The 14,364-nt window shown below is 41.5% G+C and overlaps 1 protein-coding gene and 1 long non-coding RNA gene across 2 annotated transcripts in view; one reads left to right on the forward strand and one right to left on the reverse strand.

Moving 5' to 3' along the window:
- Nucleotides 1-8,530, reverse strand: part of UBL3 (ubiquitin like 3) — a 70,365-nt gene extending 61,835 nt beyond the window's left edge. Inside the window, exon 1 of the mRNA XM_059995952.1 lies at nt 7,638-8,530. Within this exon, the coding sequence (XP_059851935.1) occupies nt 7,638-7,664 (27 nt within the window). The 5' untranslated portion in view covers nt 7,665-8,530. The remainder of the gene's footprint in view (nt 1-7,637) is intronic.
- LOC132413767 (uncharacterized) overlaps nt 1-14,144 on the forward strand; it is a 146,141-nt gene extending 131,997 nt beyond the window's left edge. The window contains exon 4 of the long non-coding RNA XR_009516809.1: nt 13,608-14,144. This is a non-coding gene — a long non-coding RNA (uncharacterized lncRNA). The remainder of the gene's footprint in view (nt 1-13,607) is intronic.
- Nucleotides 14,145-14,364: the final 220 nt, after the last annotated feature.

The following is a 14,364-nucleotide window of genomic DNA, read 5'->3' on the forward strand; positions in this document are numbered from 1 at the left end:
AGAGCTGCAATGAACATTGTGGTACATGACTCTTTTTGAATTATGGTTTTCGTCCTGGCTATTGTAAATAGAGCTGCAATGAACATTGTGGTACATGACTCTTTTTGAATTATGGTTTTCTCAGGGTATATGCCCAGTAGTGGGATGGCTGGGTCATATGGTAGTTCTATTTTTAGCTTTTTAAGGAACCTCCACACTGTTCTCCATAGTGGCTGTATCAATTTACATTCCCACCAACAGTGAAAGAGGGTTCCCTTTTCTCCACACCCTCTCCAGCATTTATTCTTCATATATTTTTTGATGATGCCCATTCTGACTGGTATGAGGTGATACCTCATTGTAGTTTTGATTTGCATTTCTCAGTGATTAGTGATGTTGAGCATCCTTTCATGTGTTTGTTGGCAATCTGTATATCTTCTTTGGAGAAATGTCTATGTAGGTCTTCTGCCCATTTTAGGATTGGGTTGTTTGTTTTTTTCTTATTGAGCTGCATGAGCTGCTTATAAATTTTGGAGATTAATCCTTTGTCAGTTGCTTCATTTGCAAATATTTTCTCCCATTCTGAGGGTTGTATTTTCGTCTTGTCTATGGTTTCCTTTGCTGTGCAAAAGCTTTTAAGTTTCATTAGGCCCCATTTGTTTATTTTTGTTTTTATTTCCATTTATCTAGGAGGTGGGTCAAAAAGGATCTTGCTGTGATTTATGTCATAGAGTGTTCAGCCTATGTTTTCCTCTAAGAGTTTTATAGTGTCTGGCCTTACATTTAGGTCCTTAATCCATCTGGAGTTTATTTTTGTGTATGGTGTTAGGGAGTGTTCTAATTTCATTCTTTTACATGTAGCTGTGCAGTTTTCCCAGCACCACTTATCAGAGAGGCTGTCTTTTCTCCATTGTATATTCTTGCCTCCTTTATCAAAAATAAGGTGACCATATGTGCGTGGGTTTATCTCTGGGCTTTCTATCCTGTTCCATTGATCTAGATTTCTGTTTTTGTGCCAGTACCAAAGTGTCTTGATTACTGTAGCTTTGTAGTATAGTCTGAAGTCTGGGAGCCTGATTCCTCCAGCTCCGTTCTCAAGATTGCTTTGACTATTCGGAGTCTTTTGTGTTTCCATACAAATTGTGCAATTTTTCTTCTAGTTCTCTGAAAAATGCCATTGGTAGTTTGATAGGGATTGCATTGAATCTGTAGATTGCTTTGGGTAGTATAGTCATTTCCACAGTGTTCATTCTTCCAATCCAAGAACATGGTATATCTCTCCATCTATTTGTATCATCTTTAATTTCTTTCATCAGTGTCTTACAGTTTTCTGCATACAGGTCTTTTGTCTCCTTAGGTAGGTTTATTCCTAGGTATTTTATTCTTTTTGTTGCAATGGTAAATGGGAGTGTTTCCTTAATTTCTCTTTCAGATTTTTCATCATTAGTGTATAGGAATGCAAGAGATTTCTGTGCATTAATTTTGTATCCTGCTACTTTACCAAATTCATTGATTAGCTCTAGGAGTTTTCTGGTAGCATCTTTAGGATTCTCTATGTATAGTATCATGTCATCTGCAAACAGTGACAGCTTTACTTCTTCTTTTCCAATTTGTATTCCTTTTATTTCTTTTTCTTCTCTGACTGCTGTGGCTAAAACTTCCAAAACTGTGTTGAATAACAGTGGTGAGAGTGGACAACCTTGTCTTATTCCCGATCTTAGAGGAAATGGTTTCAGCTTTTCACCACTGAGAATGATGTTGGCTGTGGGTTTGTCATATATGGCCTTTATTCTGTTGAGGTAAGTTCCCTCTACGCCTACTTTCTGGAGGGTTTTTATCATACATGGGTGTTGAATTTTGTCAAGAGCTTTTTCTGCATCTATTGAGATGATCATATGGTTTTTCTCCTTCAACTTGTTAATATGGTTTATCACATTGATTGATTTGCATATACTGAAGAATTCTTGCATTCCAGGGATAAACCCCACTTGATCATGGTGTATGATCCTTTTAATGTGCTGTTGGATTCTGTTTGCTAGTATTTTGTTGAGGATTTTTTGCATCTATGTTCATTAGGGATATTGGCCTGTAGTTTTCTTTCTTTGTGACATCTTTGTCTGGTTTTGGTATCGCTGATGGTGGCCTCGTAGAATGAGTTTGGGAGTGTTCCTCCCTCTGCTATAGTTTGGAAGAGTTTGAGAAGGATAGGTGTTAGCTCTTCTCTAAATGTTTGATAGAATTCGCCTGTGAAGTCATCTGGTCCTGGGCTTTTGTTTGCTGGAAGATTTTTAATCACAGTCTCAATTTCAGTGCTGGTGATTGGTCTGTTTATATTTTCTATTTCTTCCTGGTTCAGTCTCAGACGGTTGTACTTTTCTAAGAATTTGTCCATTTCTTCCAGGTTGTCTATTCTATTGGCATATAGTTGCTTGTAGTAATCGCCCATGATCCTTTGTATTTTGCAATGTCAGCTGTTACTTCTCCTTTTTCATTTCTAATTCTGTTGAGTCTTCTCCCTTTTCTTCTTGATGAGTCTGGCTAATGGTTTATCAATTTTGTTTATCTTCTCAAAGAACCAGCTTTTAGTTTTATTGATCTTTGCTATCGTTTCCTTCATTTCTTTTTCATTTATTGCTGATCTGATCTTTATAATTTCTTTCCTTCTGCTAACTTTGGGGGTTTTTTGTTCTTCTTTCTCGAATTGCTTTAGGTGTAAGGTTAGTTTGTTTATTTGAGATGTTTCTTGTTTCTTGAGGTAGGACTGTATTGCCATAAACTTCCCTCTTAGAACTGCTTTTGCTGCATCCCATAGGTTTTTGGGTCATCACGTTTTCATTGTCATTTGTTTCTAGGTATTTTTTAATTTCCTCTTTGAGTTCTTCAGTGATCTCTTGATTATTTAGTAGTGTATTGTTTAGCCTCCATGTGTTTGTATTTTTTACAGATGTTTTCCTGTAATTGATATCTAGTCTCATAGCATTGTGGTCGGAAAAGATACTTGATACGATTTCTATTTTCTTAAATTTACCAAGGCTTGATTTGTGGCCCAAGATATGATCCTGGAGAATGTTCCATGAGCACTTGAGAAGAAAGTGTATTCTGTTGTTTTTGGATGGAATGTCCTATAAATATCAATTAAGTCCATCTTGTTTAATGTATCACTTAAAGCTTGTGTTTCCTTATTTATTTTCATCTTGGATGATCTGTCCATTGGTGAAAGTGGGGTGTTAAAGTCCCCTACTATGACTGTGTTACTGTCGATTTCCCCTTTTATGGCTGTTAGCATTTGCCTTATGTATTGAGGTGCTCCTATGTTGGGTGCATAAATATTTAGAACTGTCATATCTTCTTCTTGGATTGATCCCTTGATCATTATGTAGTGTCCTTCTTTGTCTCTTGTAATAGGTTTTATTCTGAAGTCTATTTTGTCTGATATGAGAACTGCTAGTCCGGCTTTCTTTTGATTTCCATTTGCATGGAATATCTTTTTCCATCCCCTCATTTTCAGTCTGTAGGTGTCCCTAGGTCTGAAGTGGGTCTCTTATGGACAGCATATATACGGGTCTTGCTTCTGTATCCATTCGGCCAGTCTATGTCTTTTGGTTGGAGCATTTAATCCATTTAAATTTAAGGCAGTTATCAATATGTATGTTCCTATTACCATTTTCTTAACTGTTTTGGGTTCGTTATTGTAGGTCTTTCCCTTCTCTTGTGTTTCCTGCCTAGAGAAGTTCCTTTAGCATTTGTTGTAAAGCTGGTTTGGTGGTATTGAATTCTCCTAGCTTTTGCTAGTCTGTAAAGGTTTTAATTTCTCCATCGAATCTGAATGAGATCCTTGCTGGGTAATCTTGGTTGTAGGTTTTTCCCTTTCATCACTTTAAATAGGTCCTGCCACTCCCTTCTGGCTTGCACAGTTTCTACTGAAAGATCAGCTGTTAACCTTATGGGGAGTCCCTTGTATGTTATTTGTTGTTTTTGCCTTGCTTGGGCATTAGATCTTAATACACCCTTTCTTCAAAGTTAAAATTTTTCTATTCTCTAGACCTTTAACGAGCATGACATTTTCCCCTGGCATAATCTATATCTGTCATTTTAACTTGGAAAAGTGATAAAACTTCAGTTTGAAAAGAAATTCATTTTAATAATTTCCTGTCCACTAGAGGGCTCCAACATTTCTTCCACAAATGTTACAGATATGACATTACAATAAAAATATTCATTAAGCACTGAAAAAACTCAAATTATCATTAGCTCACTTAACCCCAGACTAAAAATGGTTACATCTGCTACAATTTTACATTAATAGTTTTAAAAGATACACGGTTTTCCTGTATTTTATCATCTAAAACATTTTGAATAACCAAAATTGCTTTGCCATTATTCTCACACTAATTGTCAATGTCTCTCTTAGGTAGGGTTTTCAATTTTACAGATATCATAAAGTATACTTTCAGTCCAAAGCTCTAAATTGTAGTTCAAATGTCTTATATAATAGTTTTATAAATACAATAATTTATTTCTTGATAACTTTCCAAATCCAGAAAATTACCAGCTTATCCACCCAGCCTTAGGCTTTATTACTAACAGAAAGAGTAAACATTTTCTTTCAGAAAAACCTAAGTCATTAACAAAATTCATGCTACAATTATAAACAGTGAATATTGCCCATCATAAACTATGATTTGCGCTGAGGCGAAAAAAATGAATCATTTAAACACAATGTATTATAATGATATTCTGTTCAGATATTTTCAGATTTTTCTCACAAATAAGTTATTACACTGGAATGTTAGTAAATCTCCTAGTTCAAACTCAATCACTCTTAGCAAAGGAAAAGCCAACATTTTAAGTAAACACATTTATATAATTTATAGGACATCTTTACAGAATGTTCATTGGAAAAGTATCAACTGCAAATTATTTTTTGTAAAGAATCTAGCAAATCCATTCACGGGGGGTACCACTCCCACCATCCTCAAAAGACTGACTTGCTAAATTTGGATTGTAAGAAAAAGAGACTACTTATGGTCAACAAAAAAATTTACTGAATGTTTAAAAATAAATTTTAAATGTTAGTTATATTTACAAAATAAAAAAGTGACGCTAAAAAATCGATTTTAGAAGCAAAATAATTGCCGTAAGAAGACTTTACCAAAAACATCAAATGATTTAGCAATTATTATAGCTCATTTATGAACTATCTCCAATGAAAACATGACAGGGGTTATAACTTCACTGCCCCACCTCGTCTCCTAAACAGGATTTTCCTATACAACTGACAGGCACCGTTAACACGTGAAACAGCGTAACATTTGTTTCTAAATAGCACATACGAACTGTCGCCACTGAGAAACTTGACATTTTTACTGCATCTAGCAAAAATGTATGTATTCGTACTTGCAAGAGTGTGTATCCTGATCACTTTAGAGTTGTACTTCAAGGGAAATGTCAGAGTGTGGAAAGAGGTGGGAGTGGACCGGCTGACGCTCTCCAAGAGTGGTAAAAGTCTTCTCACTTTAAGTCACAGATGTAAATGCAGATTGTCAATTACTGATAATAAAAAGTTGAACAAATATGAAGCATTTAATCGACAACTTTCAACCAGTATTTATCATGTCATATTTCAAAAAGTTGAGGATTCTAGGTACATATCAAATAAAGGCACTTCTTAAGCAAAAATGCAATGTAAGTACTAGCAAATGAAGGTTTAAAAGGTTTTAACGCTGGAAAAAGCCCTCAAGACCTCCAACAAGTTGGACAGCTAGAAAATGACACATAAAAAATATTCAGAACCATCTAATCTGAGCTGTACCTTAGATACACTCTGAAATAGCATCACCAGGGCATTATATGTTTATTACATAATACTGCTTTGCCCTTGCATATCACCTTTAATCACGGGATCTCAAAGCACCAAAGAATCATCAAGGCCTTAAAATACAGTCTGAAACAGAAATAGTTGTATTTTATAACTGCAGCTATTAATAAAACCTTGCACTACTTCCCGGTCCCCTGATACGAACACTAGCTTCCAAACCTTCTCTCTGACTTGGAAACAGTATTCCCCAAATCATCTCAATTTGTGACTGATGCTACCCGCATTCCAGCTTTTCTTCATCACTGGGCCTAAATAAAGTTGTGGCACTGTTTTAATGACACAAATCGATTTCACGACAACTTCTGTGACAGATAAATAGTACGAAGGGTGATCACTTCTCACAGTGCACATGATGATATAAGATGGAGGCTTTAGAGAGAGAGCCAATCTTTGCTGGAGGTGATGAGCCCACAGAGCAATTATCCAACAGAGGAAAGAGCATTTTCCAGCTCCGTCCAGAGACCTCTCCAGGCAACTTCGCGAGTAGGGTGGAGGAAATCAAGTCCAGCTATCCTTAAGCAGGCCGGAGACTATTCTCCGGTGTGCACACCAGGAGGGAAGGGAAAACTAAAAGGACAATGCTCGAGTTTTAAGAATCAGGAAGGAGAGTGTAAGGTTGCTATGCGGCCACCCTAGAGACAGAACACTGTGGTTCCTTTGCATTTAAATAGTGCACTAAAAGGGAAATCAAACGCTAGCAAAATGTCTTTAAACCAAGGTCAAATTATGCCAGTTAGAGCCATTTAATTTTTATTTTACAGCCTGTAAATGAGGTTCACTCTTATTGAAACATCTGTCATTTTAAAATTTAATCACCAGGAAAGTTCAATTTTGTTTTTTCGCTGAAATATACAAACACTCAAATGTTAACTTCATGTAAGTGAGCATAACTATGTTAACTTCAATTCTTTCATAAACAAGATTATTCACCTTCCTGTTAATTGCATTACGTTTGTCCCTAGGACAGCAAAGTGTAATTTCACACTCATACAAACCCACCTCCCAGCACTGTAAACCTACACAGTTCCTGTTAGTCAACAGTCTCATATCCTTAACCTTTATGCAGAGTACTTTTTGTTTCAGGTTCTTAACATTGCAGTATGAAGGCTCAATCAATAATATGTTTTATGAGCTTTTAAAAGTCCAGTGATGTAATACTACTAAATATTTGGTACTAAAAGTCCTGGAATATTCATTCAAAGTACCAAAATACAGCCAGCCTAGATTTGTCAAAATTCCAAAACGTCTTAATATTTCTGTTGCCATACTTGCTCACCCATACGTTTCAAAAAGCTCACAGCAAATTCTGGTCAAGTTTCTCTCCAAGAGATAACACGTCCCTGTTTTTGGAAATATCAAGCTTGTACCTACTGCGTTAATGATCAGTGCCACCGAGCACGATCCCCGTTTTCCTGTCCACCTCTGTATCTAGCAGGGACGCTCTGCCCACTGCCACTGACGTTTTCAGAAGCTTTAAAGACACAAGTGTTCAGAGGCTTCTAGCAAAGAAGAGATTTTCTCCACTTCAGGCTACCTTGCTACATGTTCCCAACTTCTCCATTGTCTTTAATCATTTAGAAAACACAAATGAGAAAAATCTGCATTAAAAGCAGTACTTTCTCAAGAGGGACACCAGACCCTCCAACTTCTCCAGATCCCCCAGCACCGTGGCTTTTCAAGAGTCCCCCGCAAACCTTCACCCCACGCCTGTATCCTGATTTAATAAGACTGGAAACCACAATTAAATCAAAGGGTGTCGTAACTCTTATCCTTCACTTACCATATCCGCCGGGACATTACTGGACATCTTGCCGTTTGATATATATACCCAGATGTTTACGCCGAAAAAAAAAATCAAAAAGAGACAACAACAAACAAAAAAGAGAAATCTTCGAGCTACAGAAATCAACCTTCACGATCTTGACTGGTTCGAGATGTGCTTCCCCCTAAAATAAGTTCTTTCGGAGCCAAAGTGCCGGCCGGGCCGAGGTTCCGAGCGAAGAGGAACAATCGCCGGGAGCGGTGTGGCCAGACCAGGAGGGAACTCCTGGGGTAGCAGCCCCGTCGTCGTCGTCAGCAGCAGCAGCCCCAGGACCGGCCGCGCCAGGTGGACCGAGCCGAGTGACACACGGACATGGAGCGGGGTGGGAGGGGGTTAAATCGTCTTCCTCCTTTCCCAGCCCGGCAGTGATTCACACTTGCTCCCAAGTCGAGTCTTCATTAAGCAGGAGGAGAATGCCCCGGCGCCGCGGTACACAGATAACTATGTGGCTACACATGGACGCGTCCCCAGGCGGACGGCGCGGGGAAACGGCTCAACTCGCGCGGCCGGCGTTGCCAGCCGGGCCGCGGAAACCCGCGCTCAAGGGCATTTAACTCGTTGGCAGCCGAAGCGCAAGCCCGGGCCGGAGAGCCGGGGCGGCGAGCGGGGAAAGCGGGGCGCTCGGCCCGGCAGGAGACCCCACGGCCCGTCGGGGCTCAGGCCGCGGGCGCCTCCGGGCAGCCGCGGGGCTCAGGACACATAGTCTCCGGCTTCCCGGCGCTCCTCTCTCGCCTCCGCCTCCCCCGGCTCCGCCTTCCCCTCCCCTCCCCGGCCTCGCGAGCTCCCCGCGACGCCGACTTCGGCTGGGCCCCGGAAGAGCCCGGGTCCTTCCTCTCCTCAGCCCGGGAACCGCTTCCTCTCAGAGCTCTGTCTCTCCTCCTCCTCCTCCTCCTCCTCCTCCTCCTCCTCCTCCACTTTTCAGTACCCGACGCCGCAGCCGCCTCCTGTCATCGCCCCTCAAGCCAACATGGCGGCGGCGGCGGCGGCGGCAGCTGCCGGAGCGCGAGTCGGGGACATGGGAAGAGCACGGCCCCCCACTCGCAGCCGCCGCCCCCGCCTTCCTTCTCCCCCTCCCCCTCCGCGAACACCAAAGGCGTCACTACGGAGACCACCCTCGAGCATCACGGGAAGTGTAGTCTACGCCGGGGGGGGCGGTGCGGAGGGAGCGGGCCGCCTAACGCGTCCTCGCCCGACTCCGAAGCCACGCCCCTCCTAGCAACAGTTGCTAGGAGAGGAAAGCTCGCTTTAGCCAAGCTGCTGCAGGGAAGTTAGGAGATACCTGCTACCAGAAGTGCTGTGATCGTGCGAATTATTGGGCGAAAATTATTCTGCACAGGGAAATTCCCTCGTGCACAATATACACGCAGAGTTAAAACATGGTTTACCTCCAAGCAGAACCATTCATTTTTAAGGATAGCACGCTCTCCACATCCTGCAATCTCAAAGCATTTTGTATAGTGATTTCGTCTAGTTCTCTCCTCAACAATACATTTGGAAGATCAGAAGCATTGATTTCCAATAAGGTCATAGAAGTTCAACAAGAGTAAGAATATAGTTAAGCAGGGAGAATGTTGGAACATATGTTTCTTGAAGACCCAGGCCCATAAAGCTACAATCTAGTTAATTGAAATTACCAAAAACTGCATTAGATGCAATAGTGTATGAACCAAAAAGTGTATTAGATACGATAGTGTATGAGGCTAAATCTCTATCAGGAAATAGCTACTACAAACTACATGAGGATTCGCCAGTTTACCAGGCTAGCCCTGAAATTCTATTTAACTCAAGATGTAATTGAAAATTTATACACCTGCAGTGATTAGCAAACAGCAGAAAATAATACCATTAATGAGAGACTTAGATGAAGAATACATCTAGCCCAGATTTAGGAACAAAATGCAGAGACCACAAATGTCTATCTGACTCCCTATACATACCTCTCTTAGGGTATTTTAGGAAGGGTCGTCTCAATGAGACACCTGTATAAAAATGCCAACAAGGTAAGAGTCTGACAGCCACCTCTCCAACCTACAGTTATGTGACCGCATCTGTGAAACAGTCTTGTCTTCCTTCCAGGGGTAAAGTAGGGGCACTTGTGAGGATAAATTCATGCAGGGAAAATAAATCACTTTGTGAATAACAATGCATCATTTGATGTGAAACGTTACTACTTATTCATTCAGCAAACAAACACACCAGGCACTCTGCTAGGCACCAGGAGTTCAAAAATGAATAATCCAGGCAGTGTCCCCCATTGTCTAGGAGCCTGTGTCATTCCCCACAGCAATCTCTCCAGTCAGGTGTGTCTCATCATGATGGAAACTCACAGGACGTTTAGAGTACCTGCCTCTTGATTAGCCCTGCTGGAGAAATTCCAAGCCCTCCTGGAGGCCTATATCATCCTGGGGTGAGTTAGCGTAGTAACCAGGGAGGAGGAGGGTAGATTGAATTCCCAGAGAGACCAAAGGACAGAAGAAAAAAGAGGCCTGAATCTTGCCCTGATTAGGCTTCAGGACTTGGTATAGATATTTCTGAGTCCATAGCTACACGATTTTCCTTGGCCTCATTCTCCATGTTTAGCAACCACAGAGGCCTCTCTAGCAGCCCTCCAGGAAATAAGGGCAGCTGAAGATGTTTCAGTGAGTTCAGAAGGAATATTGAAGGCTGTTGCTCACAAAGTTAGTCCTCCACCCTACTCCAAACCCCAACTTTCATCCAACTACTGCCCTGGCCAAGGCTCTGCAAGAAGCAGAAGGTGGCAGGATGTATAGAAGCCTCAACTCACTTCCTCTGCTGTTTCCCAGCAATCGTGCGACGACAGGAGACATAATGACCACCACTGCCAGCCCAAGACCTTGGCATCTCTGATACATGGTGTTGCTGTTTGACACTGGTTACCCCAGCCACCTCCACAAAAGGCAGCATCTTTCAAAAGTAAAGTCCCTGCACCTGGCTGTATTTCCAGTCTCTCTTCTAAGAGAGGCTGCGACATTATTCTCCATAAGACTCATTATAGCTCTTGCCTAATAGAGTTAAGGCACAAGGGAGCATGACTGGACACAGTTGCAGACTTTTCCACTCTCCTCTCTTTCCTCTGTACTTCCCGACTCAGGTGGGTGAGAAGAGAGACTGGAAAAAGAGCCCATCTGTTCCCGGCAGGAAAGGATAACATCTTCTTAATACCTTCAATCTACTCTCAGCATCAATTTGAAGGAAGCAAGTGACACGGCATTTTTGTATTACAAAAAGTAACTCTATGGGAAATCAAAAGACCTGGCTTTGGGGATGAATTTGCTGTGTGACCTTTGACAAGACACTTTGCTTCTCTGAGTCTCAATTTGTTCATCTGAGGAGGTGGGACTAAAATCTCTAAGGCCCCTTCTAAGAGTCTGTGAAGTCAAGTCCTGGAAGAATAACACATGACACCCATGACCTGTTAAAAATATCTCCCCCAAGTGACTGCTCATGGGTATGAGGGGTTTTTGGGGGGTGGAGGGCAGAGTGTGATGGAAATGTTCTAAAATTAGATTACGGTGATGGCAGCATAACTCTGTAAATATACTAAAAACTATTGAATTGTACATGTGAAATGGGAGAATTTATATTTTTTTAAATTATAAATACACATAATTTAAAATTTACCATCTTTACTTTTTGGGGTGCACAATTCAGTGGCATTAAGTACATTTACTCCATTGTACTACCGTCACCACCATCCATCTGCAGAACTCTTTCATCTTGTGAAACTGAAACTCCAAACCCAATACACAACTTCCCATTCCCCCTCCCCCTCCCCCCAGCCCCCGGCAACCACCAGAATACTTTCTGTCTCTATTAATTTGACAACTCTAGGTAACTAATATAATTAGAATCATACAGTACTTGTCCTTTCGTAATTGGTTTATTTCACTTAATGTCTTCAAGGCTCATCCATGTTGTAGCATGTGTCAGAATTTCCTCCCTCTTTAAGAGGAAATAAATACTCCACTGTATGTATGTACATAGTACATTTTGCCTATCCATTCATCCATCGATGGACACTTGGATTGCTTCTACATTTTGGTTATTTTGAGGTGGATGATTTTTATGATATGTAAATTGTATGTCAGTGAAGCTGTTAAAAATATAATCTCCCCTATCTGCCATGTAAGGGGTCTGAAATGATTTCCATCTTAGGATCATTCCTTAAGGGTCTTCACAAAAAACTCTGGAATTTAAACTAGAGAGAAGCATTATTTTCTATAAGACCAGTAACCTTTAATCAGGTATTACTTTGCTTGATTATCTCATTATGCCATCCATTGTCATTTATTAAAGATCTGGGGGTAGGGAAATGCCACAAGGGGCAGAGAAATGTTTGCAACAATGCCTGGGGGGTGGAGACAAGGGTTGTGGATATACCATACTCTGTGGGCAAAGTGGAAATAAGAACTTTGAGAACCTCCTTTGCCCTCTATGTCCGGTTTTACCCAAGACTGGCCTGGTCCCCTTTGGTCCCAGTGTAAGAGACACATCAAGGTTTTGCTTTGTAAAATTATACTACATTTCTTTCTCATGAGAAAATCTATATGAAGCCCCCTAAAACCAATGTGAAGACTCCCATCATAGAAGGGTTCTCAAGAAATGTTCATTTCCTACCACAAAAAAGGTCGAGGTCTTTTCTCTGGAACTAGATGTAATTTGCTAGTTACTGGTTTAGTAATGGACTTTCCCCCTTCAGTCTTTACTCTTGCTGCAGCAGAATAAATGGACTATGTGTGTTTGTAGATTTGAGAATCGTGCTCTGAAGGCGTTTGGGATATGAAGAAAAGAATTATATTGTGTAAGGCAAGGGAACAGGCCGGACACGTTGGCTGACCTATTTTCACTCCTGAGGAGCACCCCTACACACGTTGCAAATATGTCCAGCCTTTCAACCCTACACTCCCCTAACCAGACATTCTCAACCCAGTTCCCATAAAAATCACTAGGAACCACTTAAAGAGACAGATGCCCCAGCCCTTCCCCAGAACAACTAAATCACACTCTCCTGGACCGGACCTGACACCGGTATTTTTCAAACCTCCCCTAAGTGTTTTGATTGTGCAGCCACAACTGAGAAACACTGTGTATGTCAAATTCCTTCAAGTTCAGCTTCCTTCCTTTGCCTCAGTCTTGTCTTAGTAATAAGAGTGATAACCTGTAGGTACTGTGATTGGTAAAGGTGGCCACGGTCACAGAGATGTAAGGAATAATCATAAGCCCACTGCTCTCCCCTCCCCCGCCCCACTGCGTTCATTTACTCACCCAGACCTTGACCTCTCCTCTGACACAGCCCAAGTCTCTTTATCTCAAGACATTTCCCTCTGCTTAGAGTCCATGGGAACCAGCACTGGGCAGTTTGAAAGCACAGACGAAATGAGGCAAATTCAGCCTGGAGGTATCTGGAGTTGAACCAGGTGAAGGCCAGGTGAACAGCCGGGCTGTTCAGGAAGAGCATACACACACACACACACACACACACACACACACACACACACACACACACACACACACACACACACACGGGTTGAAACGCAGACTGGAAGTCAAGGAGTCAAGGAGGGGAGGTGGCTGAAGCCCAGATTGCTGCTTGGGAATGGGGGAGGGGTGAGGCAAGAAAAGGGCAGGAGAGAGAAAGTGGAAGCCAGTCACCAAGCACTTTGCAACTGAGGCTAAGCAGTTTGGATTTACTCTGATAGCAAATGGAAGCCATTGAAAGGTTGTAGATGGGGGAATGCCATGATGAGATTTGTTTTTATAGGAGGATGGAAAAGGGCCTCTGAACTCCAACAGTACCTTTTATCTGTATGTTTTGGGTTAGTTGTCATGGACCCACGTAATCTAAAAACTCTTAGGCGGTCCTGAAGATGATCAAAGCCCAACTCTTTTTTTCTTTTTTTTTTTCAGATCAGAAAGACCAGTTTTATAGGAGACCAGGACTGACTCCTAATACAGTGCTTGTTACTCTCTCTTCTGCTAACAAAGTTCCACAAAAACAAGGAGTCATTCTACTACATAATACATAGTCAACCCAGTATGTACTTTTCTCTTTTATTTTTAAAATAAAGAGCAATGCCAATATTATAGAAACTTTGGAAATTAGAAAAACTATTTTTGTTTTTTGTATATTTCCTTCCAGGTTGTTTTATGTACGTAATTTCACATATTTGTGGTATGCATAACATTTTCTTTTCAATATTAAATGAAAATTCATTTTTTTTTTTGGCGGTACATGGGCCTCTCTCTGTTGTGGCCTCTCCCGCTGCGGAGCACAGGCTCCGGACGCACAGGCTCAGCGGCCATGGCTCACGGGCCCAGCCGCTCCGCGGCATGTGGGATCCTCCCGGACCGGGGCACGAACCCGTGTCCCCTGCATCGGCAGGTGGACTCTCAACCACTGCGCCACCAGGGAAGCCCTGAAAATTCATTTTTTAAACATTAAAATGTTTTAATGCTACAAATGGCTACCTAATCTTCCTACTCATTTGTAACGGTTGCATACTATTCCACTCTGTCCATGTACTATAATTTATACAATCATTTTCTGTTTGGGGGGCATAAAGGTTGCTTGCAATTGTATGCTCTTTGTGCAAATAAGTCTTTCTGCATTTTGAATTACTTGTCTAGGGGAGAGTCCAGAAACTGTTATCATGGAGTCAAGTCT

Source organism: Delphinus delphis, chromosome 18 (assembly GCF_949987515.2).
Source record: "Delphinus delphis chromosome 18, mDelDel1.2, whole genome shotgun sequence".
NCBI classification, from domain to species: domain Eukaryota; kingdom Metazoa; phylum Chordata; class Mammalia; order Artiodactyla; family Delphinidae; genus Delphinus; species Delphinus delphis.